Source organism: Delphinapterus leucas, chromosome 16, assembly GCF_059928025.1.
Source record: "Delphinapterus leucas isolate spDelLeu-1000000601 "Yukka" chromosome 16, BTC_Dleu_Yukka2, whole genome shotgun sequence".
In the NCBI taxonomy this organism is placed as follows: domain Eukaryota; kingdom Metazoa; phylum Chordata; class Mammalia; order Artiodactyla; family Monodontidae; genus Delphinapterus; species Delphinapterus leucas.
This window is the reverse complement of record NC_143144.1, coordinates 53,993,871-54,013,766: the sequence shown is the minus strand read 5'-3', so window position 1 is coordinate 54,013,766 and position 19,896 is coordinate 53,993,871. Positions and strand designations below refer to the sequence as shown.

Here is a 19,896-nt window from a genome sequence, read left to right as displayed (position 1 = left end):
GGGTTTGAATCTTGGCTCAAGTTTTTAACTCTTCTGAGCCTCAATTTCATCAGCTGTAAAATGAGCCCAGGAGTCCTAGCTCCCAGGAAAGCAGTGGGAAGCAGTGGATGATAGACATGTGAGACCCGGCATGTGGTCTCCACTAGCTGGGAGCTCCATCACGTCTGAACTTTGGCTTATTCTTGGCTGAAGCCCCAGCAGCTGACACATGGTACTTGTAGACTCTCAAATATTTGTTGAACAAATGGACATATTATTAATGAATAAATGTTTGATCATTCTGTGTGAATTTACTCTTAACTCTCTTACCCTTCCTTGATTTTTCCAGGAGGAAATATTTTTCCTTAAGTGTTTTTCTTACAGTGTTGATTGGAATCTTACACATTTATATCTAAAAACTGATTGTATGAGGAAAACAGGCCCTGTTAGCTTTTTATATTTGAACAGAGCTGAAGGGAGATCTCCCATCCTTTTCTTCTCCTTCCCTGTCTTCAACTATAATACTAGTGAGTGTGTATCCAGGAAAAAAATAAGGACTGTCCAAAGAGAGGCCACCAGGGACTTCCCTGGAGGTCCAGTGGTTAAGACTCCACTCTTCCACTGCAGGGGGCATGGGTTTGATCCCTCGTCGGGGAACTAAGACCCTGCATGCTGCGCCGGTGCAGCCAAAAAAAAAAGAAAAAGAAACAGAGGGCACTGGGATGGAGAAACTGAGGGGTTTGCCCCTTCCCAGGCTCACAGGGTATAGAGATAACTCCAGTAGCCGCCAGAGACTGACACTGTTACATTCTTGGCACAGGAAGCTGGAGAGCTCAAAGTCCTTGAGACAGATAGTAACCAGGGCTCTGGTTATGATGCACCCAGGCTGGTGTATTTGTCTCCAGGGTGTGTGGAGGCTGCAAAGCATGTTGTAAGGGATACATTCCAATAGAGTGTAGCAGGAAAATTCACAACCAAACTACCTGGTTTGGATCCCAGCTCTTCCATTTATTAGCTATAACCTGAACAATTTACCTAATCTTTTTGTGTCTCAGTTTCCTACGCTCATAAAGTGGAGGTTATTATAGGGCCTACATCACAGGGTTGTTGTTAGGACCAATGCAGTTGATAAAAATAAAGCCCTTGAGACAGGAGCAGCCTGCTGAACTGGGCTCCAGGGCTCTGTTGCACCAGAGGTGGCAGGAGGAGTGTAAGGCTGGATGGTGCAGGGGCTGGTTGTGATGGTGTGTGAGCATACATGCATTGCCTTTGTGTGCAGCTCTGCAGTCTCTGAAGAACAAGTTCATGTTCCCACCACTGAATCTTCTCCACCCAACTCCCAACACACACACACACACACACACACACACGTGCATGCACATACGCTCTACAGACAGGTTGGTGTAAAGTCAGTCTGACTGGCAGCCTCTGAGCACCTCCTCCCTTCTCCAAACACCAGCCACCTTACTTCTGCCACTGTCTCCCACTGGGCTCAGGTCTTAAAGCTCCTCCTTCCCTCTTACTACCCAGTGAAACACAGCTCCTGGCTCTCCCTGGAATCTGAGCCTCAATGCTCATGACTTTGCTCCGCAGCATTTCCTGGTGTCAGGAGAGAAGCTCTGAGGCTAGGCCATGCCCCTTGGCCACCAACTTTTCTACCCCTTAACTTTAAGTTACTACTTTCCAAGTATCCTAACCTCCTTCTCCTCAAATATTTATTTCTGAAGATGAGGATAATAGTGTTTCCTACCAGGGCTTCCCTGGTGGTCCAGAGGCTAAGGCTCCACGCTCCCAATGCAGGGGGCCCAGGTTCGGTCCCTGGTCAGGGAACTAGATCCCACATGCCCCAACTAAGAGTTCGCATGCCGCAACTAAAGATCCCGTGTGCCGCAACTAAGAAAAGACCCTGCATGCCACAACTAAAGATTCTGCATGCTGCGACTAAAAGGTCCTGCATGCCGCAACTAAGACTCGGCGCAACCAAATAAATAAATAAATAAATAAATAAAATAGTGTTTCCTTCCACTGCAAAGCCATTGCCAGCTTGTTAAGAGGAGGACTGGTCCTTTTACTAGGTTCTACTTTTACTGGTTAGCTCATTCTCTCCTGCCTGTGTTTATTCAAAGTTATATAAATCAGTGCCAAATAGAAGACTCCAAGAAATGCTAGGAATTGGAAAGTTAATCTGTTTCAGGGCTTACTTAACAATTTAACAGAATCCTGCTTTTGGATATATTACATCAAACATACTCAAAGATACCTTATGCTGCATTAAAAAAAATATATATATATATATTGCTGTAAAAACCTTGAAAGAATTTTTAATAATTACATTGTTGAAAATTTGGGGTTATGATTAATGAACTTATGATAGGTTGTGATTTCTTGGTGGTTATTTTGCATCCTCAGAAATTCTTTTATAGTGTGAAAATCTAACTACAAGTTCTTTTCAGCTGAGATGAAAATTTTATGAATACTAAAAACTTACCAATTAATGAAACAGGCATTTTGTTTTGCCCATACACTTTTTAAAAAATTATTTATTTATTTTTTATTTATTTCTGGCCGCGTTGGGTCTTTGTTGCTGTGCTCAGGCTTTCTCTAGTTGCGGCGAGTGGGGGCTACTCTCTGTTGCGGTGCGCGGGCTTCTCACTGTGGTGGCTTCTCTTGTTGTGGAGCACAGGCTCTCAGTGCGCGGGCTTCAGTAGTTGTAGCATGCGAGCTCAGTAGTTGTGGCTCACAGGCTCTAGAGCGCAGGCTCAGTAGTTGTGGCACATGGGCTTAGTTGCTCTGCAGCATGTGGGATTTTCCTGGACCAGGGCTCAAACCCGTGTCCCCTGAATTGGCAGGCAGATTCTTAACCACTGCACCAGCAGAGAAGCCCTGTCCATACACTTTTTTTTTGTTGTTGTTTAATTAATTTATTTATTTTTGGCTGTGCTGGGTCTTCGTTTCTGTGCGAGGGCTTTCTCCAGTTGCGGCAAGCGGGGGCCACTCTTCATCGCAGTGCGCGGGCCTCTCACTGTCGTGGCCTCTCTTGTTAAGGAGCACAGGCTCCAGACGTGCAGGCTCAGTAGTTGTGGCTCACAGGCCTAGTTGCTCCGCGGCATGTGGGATCTTCCCAGACCAGGGCTCGAACCTGTGTCCCCTGCATTAGCAGGCAGATTCTCAACCACTGCGCCACCAGGGAAGCCCTGTCCATACACTTTTAATGAAATATTTATTGTTTCAATTTTGAAGGCTTCTTTTTTACACTTCTAAGCCAGTATTTACAAATTTATTTGATTTTATTTCTTAACATTTTATTTTGAAATAATTTTAGATTTACAGAAAAGTTGCAAAGCATACAGAGTTCCCTTGTGCCCTTCATTCAGGTTCCCCTCATATTAACATCTTACATACTCATGGTACATCTATCAAAACTAAGAAATTAATATAGGCACAATACTATTAACTAAAGTGCAGATTTTGGTATTTTTCCACTAACGAACGTCCTTTCTCTGTTCCAGCAGTTGATCCAGGATACAATCTTGCATTTAGTTCCCATGTCTCCTTTGTCTCTTTCAATCTGTGCCAGTTTCTCAATCTTTCCTTATTTTTATGACCTTGACACTTTTGAAGAGTACTTATCAGGTATTTTGTAGAATGTCTCTCAACCTGGTTTTGTCTACTTTCTCATTTTTTTTTTTCAGCCACACTGCACGGCTTGTGAGATCTTAGTTCCTCAACCAGGGATCGAACCCAAGCCCCCGAACTGAAAGCGCCGAGTCCTAACCACTGGACCACCAGGGAATTCCCTGTTTTTGCATTTTTAGACTGGGGTTATGGATGTTTGGGAAGAATACCATAGAAATGATATGGTATCACTTCTCAATGCATTAATTTCATTATATTTTGTATCAATTTATTGTATTTTTGGCTTCATATATTTTATCAGGCCTCTGAAAACCTGTAGAACCTGGGAACTGTAAGTCAGTTACGTTGTTGGTCAGATTTCTCCAGCTAAATGCACAGAGGCAATGCATGAATCTTGATTGGGTCCTAATTTAAAAATATACAAAAAATGATATTTAGTATAATTTGTTATTAACATAATTAGATGATCTGAATACACACAGATGTGGTCATGTGATTGTAATATTGTAGGCGAATGTCACTCTTACAAGGTGCAGTCTTTAGCATTTAAGGGTGAAATTTCATGATGTCTATAATTACTTTAAAATAATTTTATTTTAAAAATCTAGATAGATAGATAACATGATCATGGCAAAATGTTAATAGTTGTCAAATCTAGATAATGGGCATAGAGGTGTTAATTGTACTATATTTTTCATTTTTTATATATTTGACAGCTGAAAGAAATAAGTTCCAACATATCTAAAAAAAAAATGTTCAAGGCCTTTATAAATTATAAAATTTACTGAGAGATGTTTAGAAAGTCTAAGTAGATTAAGTGATATAGTCTATTATTGAATTGAGATACTTACAATGATATCAGTTCCCCCCAAAATTGATCTATAAATTTAATGCAATTTAAGACAGAATTCCAACAGATTTTTTAAAATATTTGAAACTTGATAAGCTGATCCTAATACGTCTATTAAAATGCAAGAAGAGGGCTTCCCTGGTGGCGCAGTGGTTGAGAGTCCACCTGCCGATGCAGGTGTGCCCCGGTCCGGGAAGATCCCACATGCCGTGGAGCTGCTGGGCCCGTGAGCCATGGCCGCTGACCCTGCGCGTCCGGAGCCTGTTGCTCCGCAACGGGAGAGGCCACAACAGTGAGAGGCCCGCATACTGCCAACAACAACAACAACAAAAATGCAAGAAGAGCCAAGACATTTGAAGGAAAAGAACAAGATGGGAGGATAAAATCTTATTATGAAATTTTTATAAGGCTATATTAAGACACAGTGGTGTTGATGCAGAGACTGGCAAATAGAACGATGAAAGAGAAGAGAGAGCACAGAAACAGATCCACACACATCTACAAACCTGATACATGACCTAGGTTTGGGAAAAGGACAAACTTTTCAATAAATGGTACTGGGTCAATTGAATATCCATGTGGGAAAAAAATGAAATGTGACCTCTAACCATACATGACACATAATCAATTACAGGTGGAGTATAAATCTTAGCGTGCAAGATGAAACAAAATGCTTCTGGAAGATAATACTGAAGAGTATCTTCACAATCTCAGAGTAGAAAGCATTTCTTAATGTGAAAAATGTACTGGGAGTTCCCTGGTTGTCCAGTGATTAGGACTCAGTGCTTTCACTGCCATGGCCCAAGGTTGGTTCAATCCCTAGTTGGGGAACTAAGATCCTGCAAGCCTTGTGGTGCAGCCAAAAAAGAAAGAAAGAAAGAAAAATATACTAACCATAAAGTAAATATTGTTTTTAGTTTATTTATTTATTTATTTTTGGCTGCATTGGGTCTTTGTTGCTGCTCGCGGGCTTTCTCTAGTTGCGGTGAGCAGGGGCTACTCTTCGTTGTGATGTGCGGGCTTCTCATTGCAGTGGCTTCTCTTGTTGCGGAGCACAGGCTCTAGGCATGTGGGCTTCAGTAGTTGTGGCTCGTGGGATCAGTAGTTGTGGCTCGTGGGATCAGTAGTTGTGGCTTGCGGGCTCTAGAGCACAGGCTCAGTAGTTGTGGCGCACGGGGTTATTTGCTCCGCGGCATGTGGAATCTTCCCGGACCAGAGCTTGAACCCATGTCCCCTGCGTTGGCAGGAGGATTCTTAACCACTGCACCACCAGGGAAGTCCAATAAAGGAAATATTGATAAATTCAATAATATTAAAATTACAAGCCACAAAGCACCAGTATTCAGAGCACATAAACAGCTCCTGCAAATGAGTAAGAAAAACACGGAGTACCCAATAGAAAAATCCACAAAATATTTAAATAGGCATGTCATAAATTAGGAAATGTAAATATGAAAAGGTATGAAACCTCATTCGTAATCTGAAAAATGCAAATTAAAACTCCAATGAAATATTACATACTCACCATACAGGTTGCCAAATGTATGAACGGGAAGTCTCATACACTGTTGGTGGGAGTGTAAACGGTACAATCACCGTGGAAAACAATTTTGAATTACCTAGTAATTTTGAAAATATGCATATACCCTTTGATCCAGCAATTGCAGTCACAGGTTAGACCCAAAATGCGCTCATGCACATTTGTACCAGGGAACATGTACAAGCATGTTCAGAGTAGCCCTTTTTGTAATAGCCCCAAACTCTGAATAATCCAAATGTGTATCAACAGTGGAGTAATTAGTAAAATGTGGTACACTCATACAACAGAATGCCATAGAGAAATGAGAGTAAACAAAGTAGAGTTATATGGATGAATCTCGCAATATAATGTTGAAAAAAAAAGAAGCCAAACACAAAAGAATTCACACTTATATTCCATGTCTATAAAGGTCATAATATGTCAAAGAATTCATACTATGTGAATATGTGTATACACATAGGTACAAATATATGTAGATAATGTTCATAATGTATAAAATAATTCATATGATCATAATCAAGCAAATCAAACTATTTGGGGGATTAAAAACTATAAAAAAAAGCACAGAAATTATTACTATAAAAATCAGGAAAATGGTTACCTATGGGGGGAAGGAGGTGGCTGTGATGGGACATGTGAGGGACTTCTGGAGTGCTGGCAATGGTCTCTGCCTTGACCTTGATGTTTGCTCATTAAACTGGCACATTTATGTTGTATGCATTTTTCTGTAAATATATTTAACAATGAAAGGGAGAAATAAAAACCAGCTCCAAAATACAAACAAACATAATGCTGTCTATATTCCATTAAAATATATACTGTATTTAGTCTACATGTCCACTAAATACAATAATGTATATGACATTGGGTTTATTGGTTCTTTATATAAGCCATTGAGAAATTCACTGAGACAGAAGAATTCTTGCAGGTAAACCATACTTTTTCAGTGCACTTGAAGTGTTTGCTTACAGATGGGTCTTCTCGGTTGGCTGTGTGTTCAGAAGCAAAAGGAAGTCCTACATTTTTTCGTTCTTAGTTTCAGCCTTTTCTTCTGAAACACAATGAGATCCTAATGTAAACCCAATTTGCATTAACGGAAATGATATGAAATGCCGTGAATAAGGATGAACTTCTGGTTGTAGGTGTGTGGAATTTACTATGTGCTTTTTGCCAGGCCCCCCGCACTTAGACCTTGATCTTATGACAATCTTCACCTTCATTTTACAGATGAGATAACTGCAGAAGAGAGGGATTTACCAACTTGTAAGGTGACATAGCTCAAGAGTGATGAATCAGGGACCCACACGCAGGTCTGGCTGACTACTATCCCCAGGCCTCTTCTAGTGATCTTAATCACCAGGTTACACCACCTAACACACCCTCTAGGCCATAAAGACCTTTTCCTTGGCCAAACTTTAGTTAAGCTCCTGAACTTTCTCCTAGGCCCATCTGAGTATTTCCTTGTAAAATTTAGTTTTAGCGAGAACCTTGCTGAGTCAGTTTAACCAGAACTCCCCTCCCTCCATATCTGATCACTCTGTATCTTGTGGGGTGCCTCGTTCTCCACCATCACCCAGGTAATGTCTCGTCACCCTGACCTATGTTCAGTAAGAATCCTGTTAGGTCGGTTGAGCCAGAATCCCCTTTTCCCCCCTGATACTTTCTTCTGGTGATTTCCATTCACTGACCCCCAACCTGCTCCCTGGCTATAAATTCTCCCTTGTCCATGCCCTATTCAGAGTTGAGTCCAAATTCCCTCCTACACTGAAAGATTCCTTCCCCTTGAATAAAGTCTTCCTTACCCACTTTAACAAGTGTCATCGAATACCTTTTTCCTTAACAAAGGAAAGGAAGACACTGCTGGGGTCTAGATCCTGAAAGAGTGGAGAACTCCATTTTCACTAAAGACGGCTAGCAGCTTTTTGATGGACCAGGAAAACTTCGGTCACCAGCTGTCACCTCCTAAGGATATTTAAAGAAGTCCTATGGCGAATCCTTCTGTGACTGAAAAGGATCAGCCCCCAGGACACTGATTTTGTAAACCGCGATCACCACCTCCGGATTGGGCTTGCTTGAAATAAACTCATTTATTTCTCTACCATACAATAGGGGGCACCCTTTAACTGATTAAAAACAAATTGTTCTCTAACTTGTTGCTGCGTGGGTGAGTTCAACAGCAGGAGAGAAGAAATGGCAAAAGTAAAAAGAAAATTTTAAATGACGCAGTAAAGTTTTAAAACTCCACGAAGCTCTGCAAAGAATGGAAGGGGTAACAGAAATCCAATTAATTGGGCTTCACAAATTTGTTGCTCTTAGCGGCAGCGTCTTAGTGGTCTCTTGACCTGTCCACATTTATTAGCTACAAACCCTTTTCAGTTTCATTTGTTGCCCATAATTATTTTTAGCTGAGGTTTTGTCCTTTTCACTCCCACATTTCCCGAATTCTTAAGTGGGTGCCTGCGGCGCTGCGGAGACTCGGGCATTTGGGTATCAGTTTACACGTAACCTTCAGTAAATACAGTAATCCGTCAGGGACCCACCCATCGCCTCTCCTCCTTCCCTCTTCGCTGGAGAAGTCTTCCCCCGCCTTCTCTACCGGGCGGCGCGGCCGCAAGCTCCAGAGCCCGTGTCTTCTTAACTTCGTTGCTGAAATTTGCTTTCTGCCCATTGAGAGCCATGCTTCGGGTGATTGTAGAATCTGCCAGCAATATCCCTAAAACGAAATTTGGGAAACCGGATCCTATTGTTTCTGTTATTTTTAAGGGTAAGGACAAGTTTTCTTCTTTTTCTCCAGCCCTGTTATGGAATGTTAGTTTCTTGGGTCCCATTCTTTGAAAGTCTGCGAATGATCAAATCCTCTGCGGCTTTAGCTGGAGTTTGTTGCCTGTGCAGGTCAGGGGAGAGGATGGATTTCTGTGGAAGGCATTTTCCCCAGGGCTTTGAGACCCATTGAATGACCTGATGTTTTAACTCTAATAATGTGATTTCTATAAGCCCCTGGAGGGAAAGATGTACCAAATTTCAAGTATCAAAAAGGTCTATGTTGGTTCAGATTAAGAGTTTCAGCAGTCTTGTGTGCACTTTTTATTTCCTCTGCCTGTGAGAAATAGGTAAAGGAGGAAAAAGCACAATTAAGTTGTTCCAGGTATCATTACTCCGTAAAACAGACCCCTGCTGCTTTTATCGTCACTGGGCTTCTGGGAGGTGGAGTAAAGTTATTATTTTGGTTTGTTTTCATGTTAATTTGTGCCTTTTTGTAATTGTTCTTCATCTCTCCAAAGTTGGACTGTTTTGTTTTTTTGTTTGTTCGTTGCATGTTTGGTAGCTTTTAAATTGCTTTAAATGAACTCAGAACAATGCAAGTCTGAAGTTTTGGGCATCTAGTTTGGACTTGCTCAATGACCTTGGGCATGTGACCTCATTTCTCTGGATGTCAGTTTTCTTTTGTGCAAAACAGGTGAGGGGGGTTTAGACTAGACCATCTTTACAAGGCTTATTGTAATTCCAACAGGTTATTTTTCCTGACATTTGATTGCAGTGGAGGGGGACAGGAGCGGTTGGAGTGATGGCGCGCTCCCAGCCATTGTAGGTGTTTCTAGTTTTGGCTGGAGTGGTGTGGCTAAAGCTGAATTTAGGAGCTTTATCATTTTCTGTTTGTCCAAGGTCATTGGTAAGATTGCCAGCTCACTCCTTGGCAGGAGGAATGAGAGGGAGTGAGAGGGGAGGGCAGAAAAAGTGGGAGCCTTGATGGGTATGTGGTTCCTGACCACACCTCAGCGCATTCTCTCTTCCTCCAGGAACCTGACTATTTCTCCCTTACAGTTTCTGAGTAATCTGTGCCTTTCTCTTTTCTTTTGTCCATTTTATCTGTTTCTTTCCTTAAACGTCTCCCTCTGACATGAGCAGGAAAATGCCAGAAATGAAACCCAAAGCTGCCAAATGATTGTTTAGTTAAAAAAAAAAAAAGATCTGGGGGACAGAAGTTGGATTCTTAAAGGACAATGTAGTTTGAGAATCTGGTTAGTGAATATCATGTAGTCATGTTATGTCAGAGTTCATTTGCATGTATTCTTTTAAAAATATTTTTCTCTTTTTAGTTTTATTTTTAAATTTATTTTTTTATTGCAGTAACATTGGTTTATAACATTTTATAAGTTGCATGTGTACAACATTATATTTCAACTTCTGTATACACTACAACATGCTCATCACCAAAAACTTAGTTTCCATTCTTCACCACACAGTCGATCCCCTTTACACATTTTGCCTTCCTCCCCATTCTTTCCCATCTGGTTACCACTACTCTGTTCTCTGTATCTGCAGGTTTGTTTTTGTTTCGTTTTGGTTTGTTCATTTGTTTTTTGTTTGTTTGTTCTTTATATTCCACATATGAGAGAAATCATATGGCATTTGTCTTTCTCTATCTGACTTATTTCATTTAGCATAATACCCTCAAGGTCTATCCATGTTGTTGCAATGGCAAGATTTCACCTTTTTTTATTTCGGAGTAGTATTTCCATTGCATATATATACCATATCTTCTTTATCCATTCATCCATTGATGGGCACTTAGGTTATTTCCATATCTTGGCTATTGTAAATAATGCTGCAATGAACATAGGGGTGCACATATCTTTTCAAATTAGTGTTTTTGTGTTCTTTAGATAAATGCCAGAAGTGGGATAGCTGAATCATATGGTAGTTCTATTCTTAATTTTTTGAGGAATCTCTATACTGTTTTTCATAGTGGCTGCATTTATTCACATCCCCACCAACAATGTATGAGGGTTCCCTTTTCTTTACATCCTCACCAACACTTGTTATTTCTTGCCTTTTTGATAATAGCCATTCTGACAGGTGTGAGGTGATATCTCACTGTGGTTTTATAATTTTTTTTTTCTTGAAGCAGCTACATAATAGAGACATAACATGAAAAGTTTGTTTCCTTCACCATTGACATGTAAAGACACGTAAACATATGTTGGGTTCAATCTGGTGATGTCATGGGGCAAGTCATATAGATTATAATGAAATTAAAATTTAACACTATATTGAAATCTGACTTGTTATTTGTCTGGAGTGTATATGCATTGGTCAAACTTAAATGACTAAAAGTATGTCTGCCTTAGCTATGGACATAAACACTCAACTGAAAGTGAAAAACTTCAGTTAAGGTGGGCAAATATAGGCTATCTAAACCACTACTTTTGCTAGGTTATTTAACTTCAGTCTGTTTTCCAGTCTCCTTTCATAGTATCAGTTGAGCAGTAAAGTCATTCATTCATTCATTCATCTGATAAGCAACCCGATGGAAGAAACAACTCAACTTAGAGCAGGAACATCTGGACTCTGGCTAATGTTGACAAAGTAGCCGATGACCCAGATTTAATCACCCAAGTCTCAAATTTCTCAGCTGTGGAATCATGGGAACTGATCTTGAGATTTCTTCCAGCTTTAAGATTTTATAATTTTACAGTTCCATGTACTGAATAACTGCTCTCAGCAAGGTATGGAAGGCATTGCCTTAGGCACTAAAGCAGATATAGTAATGAATACAGCATTTTTCCTGCTTTCAGTCTATTCCAATGGTTTAAAACACTGGTGATGGCAAACCCTTTCCAGGAGTGCCTTCCAATTTTGAGCACTGGGTAAGATTAAGTAACATTGTTCTTTTTTTTTTTCTTTTACTGTTTTTTTATTTTTGGCTGCGTTGTGTCTTTGTTGTTGCATGTGGGCTTTTCTCTAGTTGTGGTGAGCGGGGGCTACTCTTCATTGCGCGCGGGCTTCTCACTGCAGTGGCTTCTCTTTGTTGCGGAGCATGGGCTCTAGGCGTGCTGGCTTCAGTAGTTGTGGCTTGCGGGCTCAGTAGCTGTGGTACATGGGCTTAGTTGCTCCACGGCATGTGGGATCTTCCCGGACCAGGGCTCAAACCCGTGTACCCTGCATTGGAAGGCGGATTCTTAACCACTGCGCCACCAGGGAATTCGCTAACATTAAGTTCTGACGGAACTGAGGATACTGATACCACCATATATCCATCAGTGGGAATGGAGCAAAGCTGGATGCACTTCACAGGGTGGCGTGGGGGAGAGTGGGGAGAGTAGGATGTAAAAAGCCCTAACAGAGGATCAAGGCAGCACCGAAGAAAGCCCCTGAATTTACTGAAATGTGTACAATTTTGCCTCTTGAGTACATAAAACAGCAAGGTCAGGCAGTAAGCAACACTTCTCAAGCTGTAGGATGGTGGGAAGAATGGCCAAGTGATGGGAGTGTTAATGGTGATACCTGTATACAGTGAGGCCCCCTGTTAGACTGTAGTTGGTAATGTGCTGTACTGACAACCAACTGGTTTAGAGTTGACCTCAGTCTCTCGTGTACAGTCCCCTTCTGAGACTGAACTTCTTAGGACCTAGTATGAACCAGGAGGATTTGGGGGTTACTGGAGTCCCTGTGGTGTGGATGTCATTGACACTTAGCAGTGCACAAGGAGATTATGGAAACCACAAAACCCACTTGATTTTTCATGTTCTTTGGGTTCACCAGGTTCCGAGAGCCAGCTCTGAATCTTAAGATCAGAGTGCCTGCCAGCCAGAGGTGGCCATTTTCCCTTGAGTTTCACGCAGACAGCCAGGTTGTGAGACTGAATCTAGCTGAGGTTAGATTAGACAGACTTCTGAGGCCTCTCCCAACGTGAAGACTTTGCTTTGTTTTAATTAATTAATTAATTTATCTTGGGCTGCGTTGGGTCTTCGTTGCTGCGTGCGGGCTTTCTCTAGTTGCGGCGAGCGGGGGCTACTCTTCGTTGTGGTGCGTGGGCTTCTCATTGCGGTGGCTTCTCTTGTTGCGGAGCACGGGCTCTAGGCGCGCAGGCTTCAGTAGCTGTGGCACGTGGGCTCAGTAGTTGTGGCTCGTGGCCTCTAGAGCGCAGGCTCAGTAGTTGTGGCACATGGGCTTAGCAGCTCCGCGGCATGTGGGATCTTCCCGGACCAGGGCTCGAACCTGTGTCCCCTGCATTGGCAGGCGGATTCTTAACCACTGCTCCACCAGGGAACTCCCACAGTTGCCTTTTAAAAGTCAATCAGTGTTACTTGTTTTCCTCCTCCACGACAGGTCTTGACTGCATGCCCTCAAGGCGTGTTCAGGGGCTCTGGTCTTTGTCTGGGTTGGGTTTACTGGTGAGTCTCTGGCTCAGCCAAGAAGGCATGGGGTTTTTATATCCTCCGCCACATCTAACATGTCACTGATGTTGAATATACCTTTTAAAGGTTGACCCTAGAAACAATGCCCTGGCAAGAGATTTGAGACATCTTAGCACAATAAAGTCATTGATTCTTGGTCCTGAAAGGGACCATCAGAAGTCCGCCATTCTCCCTTCTTTCAGGAAGAATTACACTTAATATTCTCTCAGGTGCTTTGTGGATGAGGCTTGGCAAAGGGCCACTTCACACATTTCTAACGCTGAGTGCCTAACACCTGCTTCCCAGGGGCAAATCGGTGTCGTGCTACTTTTTGCTTTCTTGATCCTGACAAGAAAAATGTGAAGCTGCCAGTTTTATGTTGAAAATTCATACATGAAACGTTCAGTGGTCTGTAAGGCATAATGCATCTGCTGTGATATGGCAGCGGTGACCTTACGTACTTTGTAATTTCTATTGAACAGCTGTTCTGTTGAATAGGGGTGTGCTTCCAGTGGGTCTGAGTAGAGTTTTCACTCAGAAACAGCCGCTTAGACATCCGACACCTTAAGCCATATCAGCTAACTTGGCCTTAGGCATTAGGATACAAAGCCTGTTGAGCCCTGGGCTTTGGAGCCAGGGAGCCCTAGGAGTGAGGATCCCAATTCTCACCTCTTAACTTCCTAAGTGCTCATGAGCTAATGAATTAAAACCTTCAGCTTCAGAGTTCTTAATAACACCTCTTACCTTGCAGAGGTGTTTGAGGATTAAATGAATACACATGTGAAATTGCACATGGGAATTCCTAAACTTCCTTCCCTATTCGATAACGTTTCCTTTTATGGAGCCCTAAAATGTGCCAGACAGTATATCAGAAATCAAGTCTAGAAAAATACGTATAACATGGGTTGGGCTTCTAGGGAAGCAACTGGTTGGAACACAAGAATGAGTTACAAACCAGAATAGACATGCAAAAATTATAATGCAAAAGCAGATGGAAGCGTGAAAAGCTCCATGGACAAAGTGTCCTTGAGTTGGTCTTAAAGGATGAGTGGAAATTTGACAGAAGTAATGAAAAGAAAGACATTCTAGGTTTGGAACAGCACCAAAAAAGGCCAGGGAGCCACGGGCCTGTGGGGTGAGGCTGACAGAGTAATCTGGTGTGATTGGGATTGCGCTTTACTCATAAATCACTGGGGGGACACTAGGCTGCGTTGTGAACAGATTAGTTCTAGTCAGGTAGACTAATTAGATGGTTTACTAGTTGAGGCAAATGCTTTCCACGGCAGAGGGAGCTCATTCCAGGGCTAGAATGAGAAGGCAGGAGCTAATGTGAAAGATACTAAGGAAGCAGCCCAATGGAATTAAATGAATAAGAAAACCTTGCTACGCAGGCCAGTTGGGCCATCCTTCCTCACTCTCTTCTGTAAAATAGGACATGAGGGTTAGGGTTAGGGAGTGTTTAGCCTGTGCATGCCTGCAGGGCTGGGTGGGGTGTCTCTGCCAGAGGTCAGCCTGAGGGCATTAGCTACCTGAGACTGGAGAGGGAGGCCCCCCGAAGAGGTAGAAGAGAGGCACAGAAATAGAAAGTGATACCAAAGACACATTTTGCTATTCTCCCAAAAGTCAAATGGGGAGCATTTCCTCAACCAAGCTGAGCTGTGGTCTCACCCGCACAAGGTCCTTCTCTCCCAACCCAGTTGTCCCACCGGAGGGATAAAGCGGCATGTCAGCAGTTGTTGAATTGCAAGGAACTCAGGTTTGCTCAAGTTTTTCCCCTAAAGTCAGAGAGAAATTTCCCAGAATACAATCATGGGCCTCACCTGTCGGGCAGGGAAGCCTTTGCTCTGGCTCCCCAGGGGACTGTGTGCCTCAGGCCTCCGCCCCTCCCTGCACTGCATCCGTCTCCTCTCTGCACATTGGCTGCTTTAGTGGGGACTCTTACCGCTGCTCCCTTGCAGTTAGCAGCTTGCGTGGGGCTCTGGGTTACCACGGACATGACTTGGTCCTGACTCCACATCTGCTACAGCATCTGTGTCTCTTAACTGAGATGCTTGAGACCAAGACTCCAGTTGGTTCAGTTTTGGTCTCACCCCTGGTCCAATCAGCTGTGACAAGGAATACAGAATCCCGGGACAGACAAGGTGGATCCTACACAAGGTAAGCTTCTGAGGGCCGAGAACATGAACCATCCAGTTTATCTCCTTCCAGTTTGGGGATTAGACCTGCTTCTTCCCATCTTTAAACTGTAATCTGACCCCACCCCTACCCCTCCTTTAAGGAGCCCCCTTTCTTTGTAATCAACACATTACGTGAAAGGGGATGAAGTTTGGACTGAGCAGAGTTTCACTCCTGACTTTATCACTAGGAGCTAAATCTTTGGGGCAACTATGTTCCTGAGCTTTTCTTTCCTTGCCTATAAAATGGGGAGAATTACATGTACCTCACAAGGGTACTCTTAAGGATCAACGGTGATAAAACACTATCACAGTGCCTGGCGTGTAGGAGTTATATGGCAAATGCTCACTTCCTCCCCCTTTTATGCCTGACTCCTTCCCCACTTCTGGGGGTACATACAGAACCCTGGGGGACGTCTGGGGGGTGGCCCAGGCTTACATGAATAAATGGGATGCCCTTCAGCTGTGGCGCACAGGCGGCTTGAAGGCAGAGCCCATGTTTGATTCATCTGTGAGAGCACATGATAGCCTCTCAGCTAGGCATATAGCAGGTTTTTTTTTTTAATGGTGCTGTAATGTACATAGCATAAAATTTACCTTTTAAATCATTTTTAAATGTACAGTTCTACTTTCTGTCTCTCTGTTTGATGACTCTTAAGTACCTGGTACAAGTGGAATCAGGCAATATTGGTCCTTTTGTGACAGGCTTATTTCACTTGGCAGACTGTCTTCAAGTTTTATCCATGTTGTGGCATGTGTCAGAATTCCCTTCCTTTTTTAAGGCTAAATAATATTCCATAGTATGTCTATACCACATTTTGTTTATACATTCGTCCACTGATGGACCTGAGTTGCTTCCACCTTTTAGCTATTGTGAATCATGCTGTGAACGGGGGCGTACACAGATCGTTTGAGTCCCAGCTTTCAGTTCTTTGAGGTTTATACCTAGACGTAGAATTGTTGGATCATTTGGTAAATCTATGTTTAATTTTTTGAGATACCACCATACTGTTTTCCATCGTGACTGCACTGTTTTACATTCCCACCAACAGCGCAAAAGGGTTCCAATTTCTTCACCACCACTTGTTTTTTTCTGTGGTTTTTGTTTGTTTGTTTGTTTGGGGATAATAGTCATCCTAAGGGATATAAACGGTAGATTCTTAGCAACTCTCTGTTGACTTGGATTTTCGGCTCACATTTGCCTCATTAACTCAAAGTGAGAATCCCTGCAGTGATTCTGCAGCCTCAGTGGCCAGCAATGGAGCAGCCCTCCTGTGACCTGAAGCCTGCCTGTCAGGGGCCCAGCAGCAGGCTTGAGAGCCTGGTGGCCTCTTGACCAGTGGGGCCCTGGCCTTGTGAGGTCTGTGCAGCCAAGGTTGTGCTGAGAGTCATAGCAGAGCAGAAGGCAAGTGGGAAATAGCCTTGGTTCCCTGCAGTACCAGGTCTTCTGGTTGGTCTGGGCTCCCCAGGCCAAGGCTGGAACCAGAGGTCACCCTGCTTATCCCAGCAGCACATCCTGGGAGATCAGAGTAGCCCTAGATCAGGTGCCCTGTAGTTCTGTCCCCTAACATCCTATACTCCTTTGTGGCGTCTATTGGAACATGTAGTTATGTATTTGCTGGCTTATTTGATTTCTGTGTGCCTCTTCAATCATACTGGAAGCTTCATGAGGGCAGGGACCATGTCTCTTTCTCCAGCACCTAGCTCAGTGCCTGGCAAATAGTAGATGACCAATAAATAATGTTGAATGAATGATTATGGCTCCTCCCTTCAGTCATTCAGTTTAGGATCTCAGAGGCCAGGGGGACCACGTAGGACCAAATGAGACCAGATCCCTGTGACCACAAACTACAAAACTGATCTTGAGTATTTAGGACTTCAGGGTTTCCACATGCTGTTTGGGATCCATTAAGCTGCATCTCAAAGGAAGCTGGAAGGCAGGGGAGCCCTAGCCTACCTCTGACCTTGACATTAGGGCTTTGGTCTAATTAACGACAAGAAACCTCTCTGAATCTCAGTTTTCCTAGCTGTGAAGTGGGTATAAGGCCTACTCATGAAGATTGTAAAAGTCAAATGAGATGATGTCTTTAAGGTACCTGGACTAAAAATAGATGTTTATTCCCACCTCACCTCTTGAAGTCTGGCTTTACGCATGAGGAAACTGAGACAGAGACAGGTGAGGATTCATCTCTGGACTCTTGATTCCAGAGCCTCCGTGTGTCTTCCTGGAGGTCATCATGGTTACAGAGAAAAAAAAAAAAATGTGCCTAAAACAACCAAGTCAAATTATGATCCCTTCCTCCCCGCTCTGAACGGATTGAATTGTTCCGTGTGCTAGGGGCATCTGGACCCAGTCTGAAAGAGGAAGACTGTGTACCAAGAACAAAAGAACTTTAAAAAAAGAAGAAGAAAAAACAAAACCCAGCCCTCCTGGGGTGAGTTTCCCCAGGGTATGAAAGCCTTTAGGACGCACTGTGACTCAGAAGCTCAGAGCTGACATAGCTTAGCAGTGAATCAGTTCCTGGAGAGTCAAGTGGGAGCCATTTTATTAGTGGAGACTACAACTCTTATTACATGTAAAGTATTAGCATCCTAATATTTGAATGGCAGGGTGAGTTTCCACTTCCCCTTACCTTAGTTTTCTGGTTTATTACTTTCATCGTCTTTTCATCCCAATAGCATAACTTATCAATTAAAAAAAAATCCCTTCCCTTATCCCTCTTTCATTATTTAAAAAAAGACAGGAAAAAAAAAACCCATTCTTTTTGCTTATCTCTCCTCATTGTTGGAATTCACTGCCTGGGCAGTCCCTGTCTCTTTCTATCCTCTTTTTTGCTGCTGTTTCTTCCTACTGCTCCTCTCAGGCATAAACTCATTTAACAAATCTTGGTCGAGAGTGTACTTTGCCAGGCCTTGGGCTCAGCACCGCAAGCTGGACGGGAAACAAGCCAGACGTGGCCGCTGCCTGCATGCAGCTTGTAGTCTAGCTGTAGATCCAGCGAGAGTTCAGTGAATGCAGAGTTCAGTGAGTTTAAACTCCTGGAAAGGAGGCATAAATTTTGCAGATTATGTTGATGACGAGCACTTTCTAGCTGTGAAGCGTTGCACTAAAGCTTCACATATATGCATTCGTTTATTTCTCACCAAAAAAATGAAGTCCCTCATTTTACAGCTGAAGAGACCGCGTCTTGGGGAGAGTGAGTTGCTTTGTTCAAGACCCCACACTAGGTTCCAGGTGGAGCTGGGATACACAGCCCCACCCTGAGGCTGTAACACCCACCCCTGTGTGGTGAGGCTGCATTTGACCCACCCTGGGGTAATTAGTGCACCTGGGCTCAGGGCTTAGCTCCCTAAGCCTGACAATCCAGGCTGTGTTTCCCTGGCCAAATTCAGCCCTGAAGGCATCTGATCAGACCAGTGCCAGGGCCTGGGGCTCTGGTGCCTTGAAGCCAGATACCTCTGGCTTCAGGGGTCTTGTCTGGGGCTCCAAATGCCCTTCAGTTTGTCCCAGTATGCTGGACACATTATGGTGGCCTCCCATGTGTGACAGACATGGCCTGAGGAAGGAGCTTCTTCCTTACAGTACAGAAAGCCCTTTCCTGGGCTTGATCATGTTTGTTCTTCACAACAACTCTAGCAGGTGTCCAGGACATGTATTGTTTATACTCATTTCACACATGAGCACCTTGAGTCTCAGAGAGGACAAGAGTGACCAAAGCTGGGTGACCAGGAAGAGGCAAGGACTCGAACCCCAGACCAAGACTCTTTGTCTCATGCACTTTCCCACTGCGTCGTGTGTGTCTGGCTTTCCCAGTGCTTGGCATCTCTCCTGCATTAAGTCTACCCTCCATCCTCTCCCACTAACAAGCCGCCATCCACAGACACTACTGATCTCCAGTTTTCCCTCATACCTGCAGCAACTGACCCAGCCCAACTCTGCTCGAGAGCCCCAAGGCCAAAGCTCTTCTCAGCATAGGAAGGAGGGCTGAGTGTAGTGGATCAAAACTGCTAGCAAGGGCAAAAATCCCATTAAAAGAGATGATTAATTATGGGATATCAGGATCTGAGGCTGAGTCGTAACTCAGCTAAGGTTGTTGCCTAGGAGGGTTAGGATGGAGTAATCAAGCTTTTGACTCAGTGCTTTGTGTTTATTTTCAAAGTTCTTTTCTGTGACTATTTCCTCTTGATACAATCTCTTGGAGTCAGGGAAGGCAGAGGAACTGGATCCTCTTCGTGTTGTCTAATGGAGGCCGTTTATGATTCTGATGTGAATCCTACACAGAGGCATGTCCCTTGTGTCCTGGCACTTTCACGCTCTCTCCTTTGATCCTCAATGCAACCCTACGAGGTGACCTTTTTCATCCCCTTTTCCAGAACACTGAGGCCTTGAGGGGCTCTCTTGAAACAACAGGAAGTCATCTCCTCAAGCAGGGCCCGAAGTGAATCTGCAGAGCACCAGTCTTAATTCAGTCTCTAGCAGATTATGTCTCAGGAACGTGTTAGCCAGAGCCACCAGAGGTTAAGTCTTAGGAGCCAGAA

General features: G+C 43.4%; 1 protein-coding gene across 4 annotated transcripts in view; it reads left to right on the top strand.

Annotated features, from left to right (window-relative positions):
- Positions 1-8,576: 8,576 nt before the first annotated feature.
- Positions 8,577-19,896, top strand: part of MYOF (myoferlin) — a 154,821-nt gene continuing 143,501 nt past the window's right edge. For 3 of the 4 annotated variants that reach the window (XM_022569328.3, XM_022569326.3, XM_089897939.1), the window contains exon 1: positions 8,578-8,769. In XM_022569328.3, coding sequence (XP_022425036.2) covers positions 8,682-8,769 — 88 coding nt within the window. In that variant the 5' untranslated portion in view covers positions 8,578-8,681. Of the gene's footprint in view, positions 8,770-19,896 lie in introns of all 4 variants that reach the window. The other variant, XM_089897938.1, reaches the window with a different exon arrangement.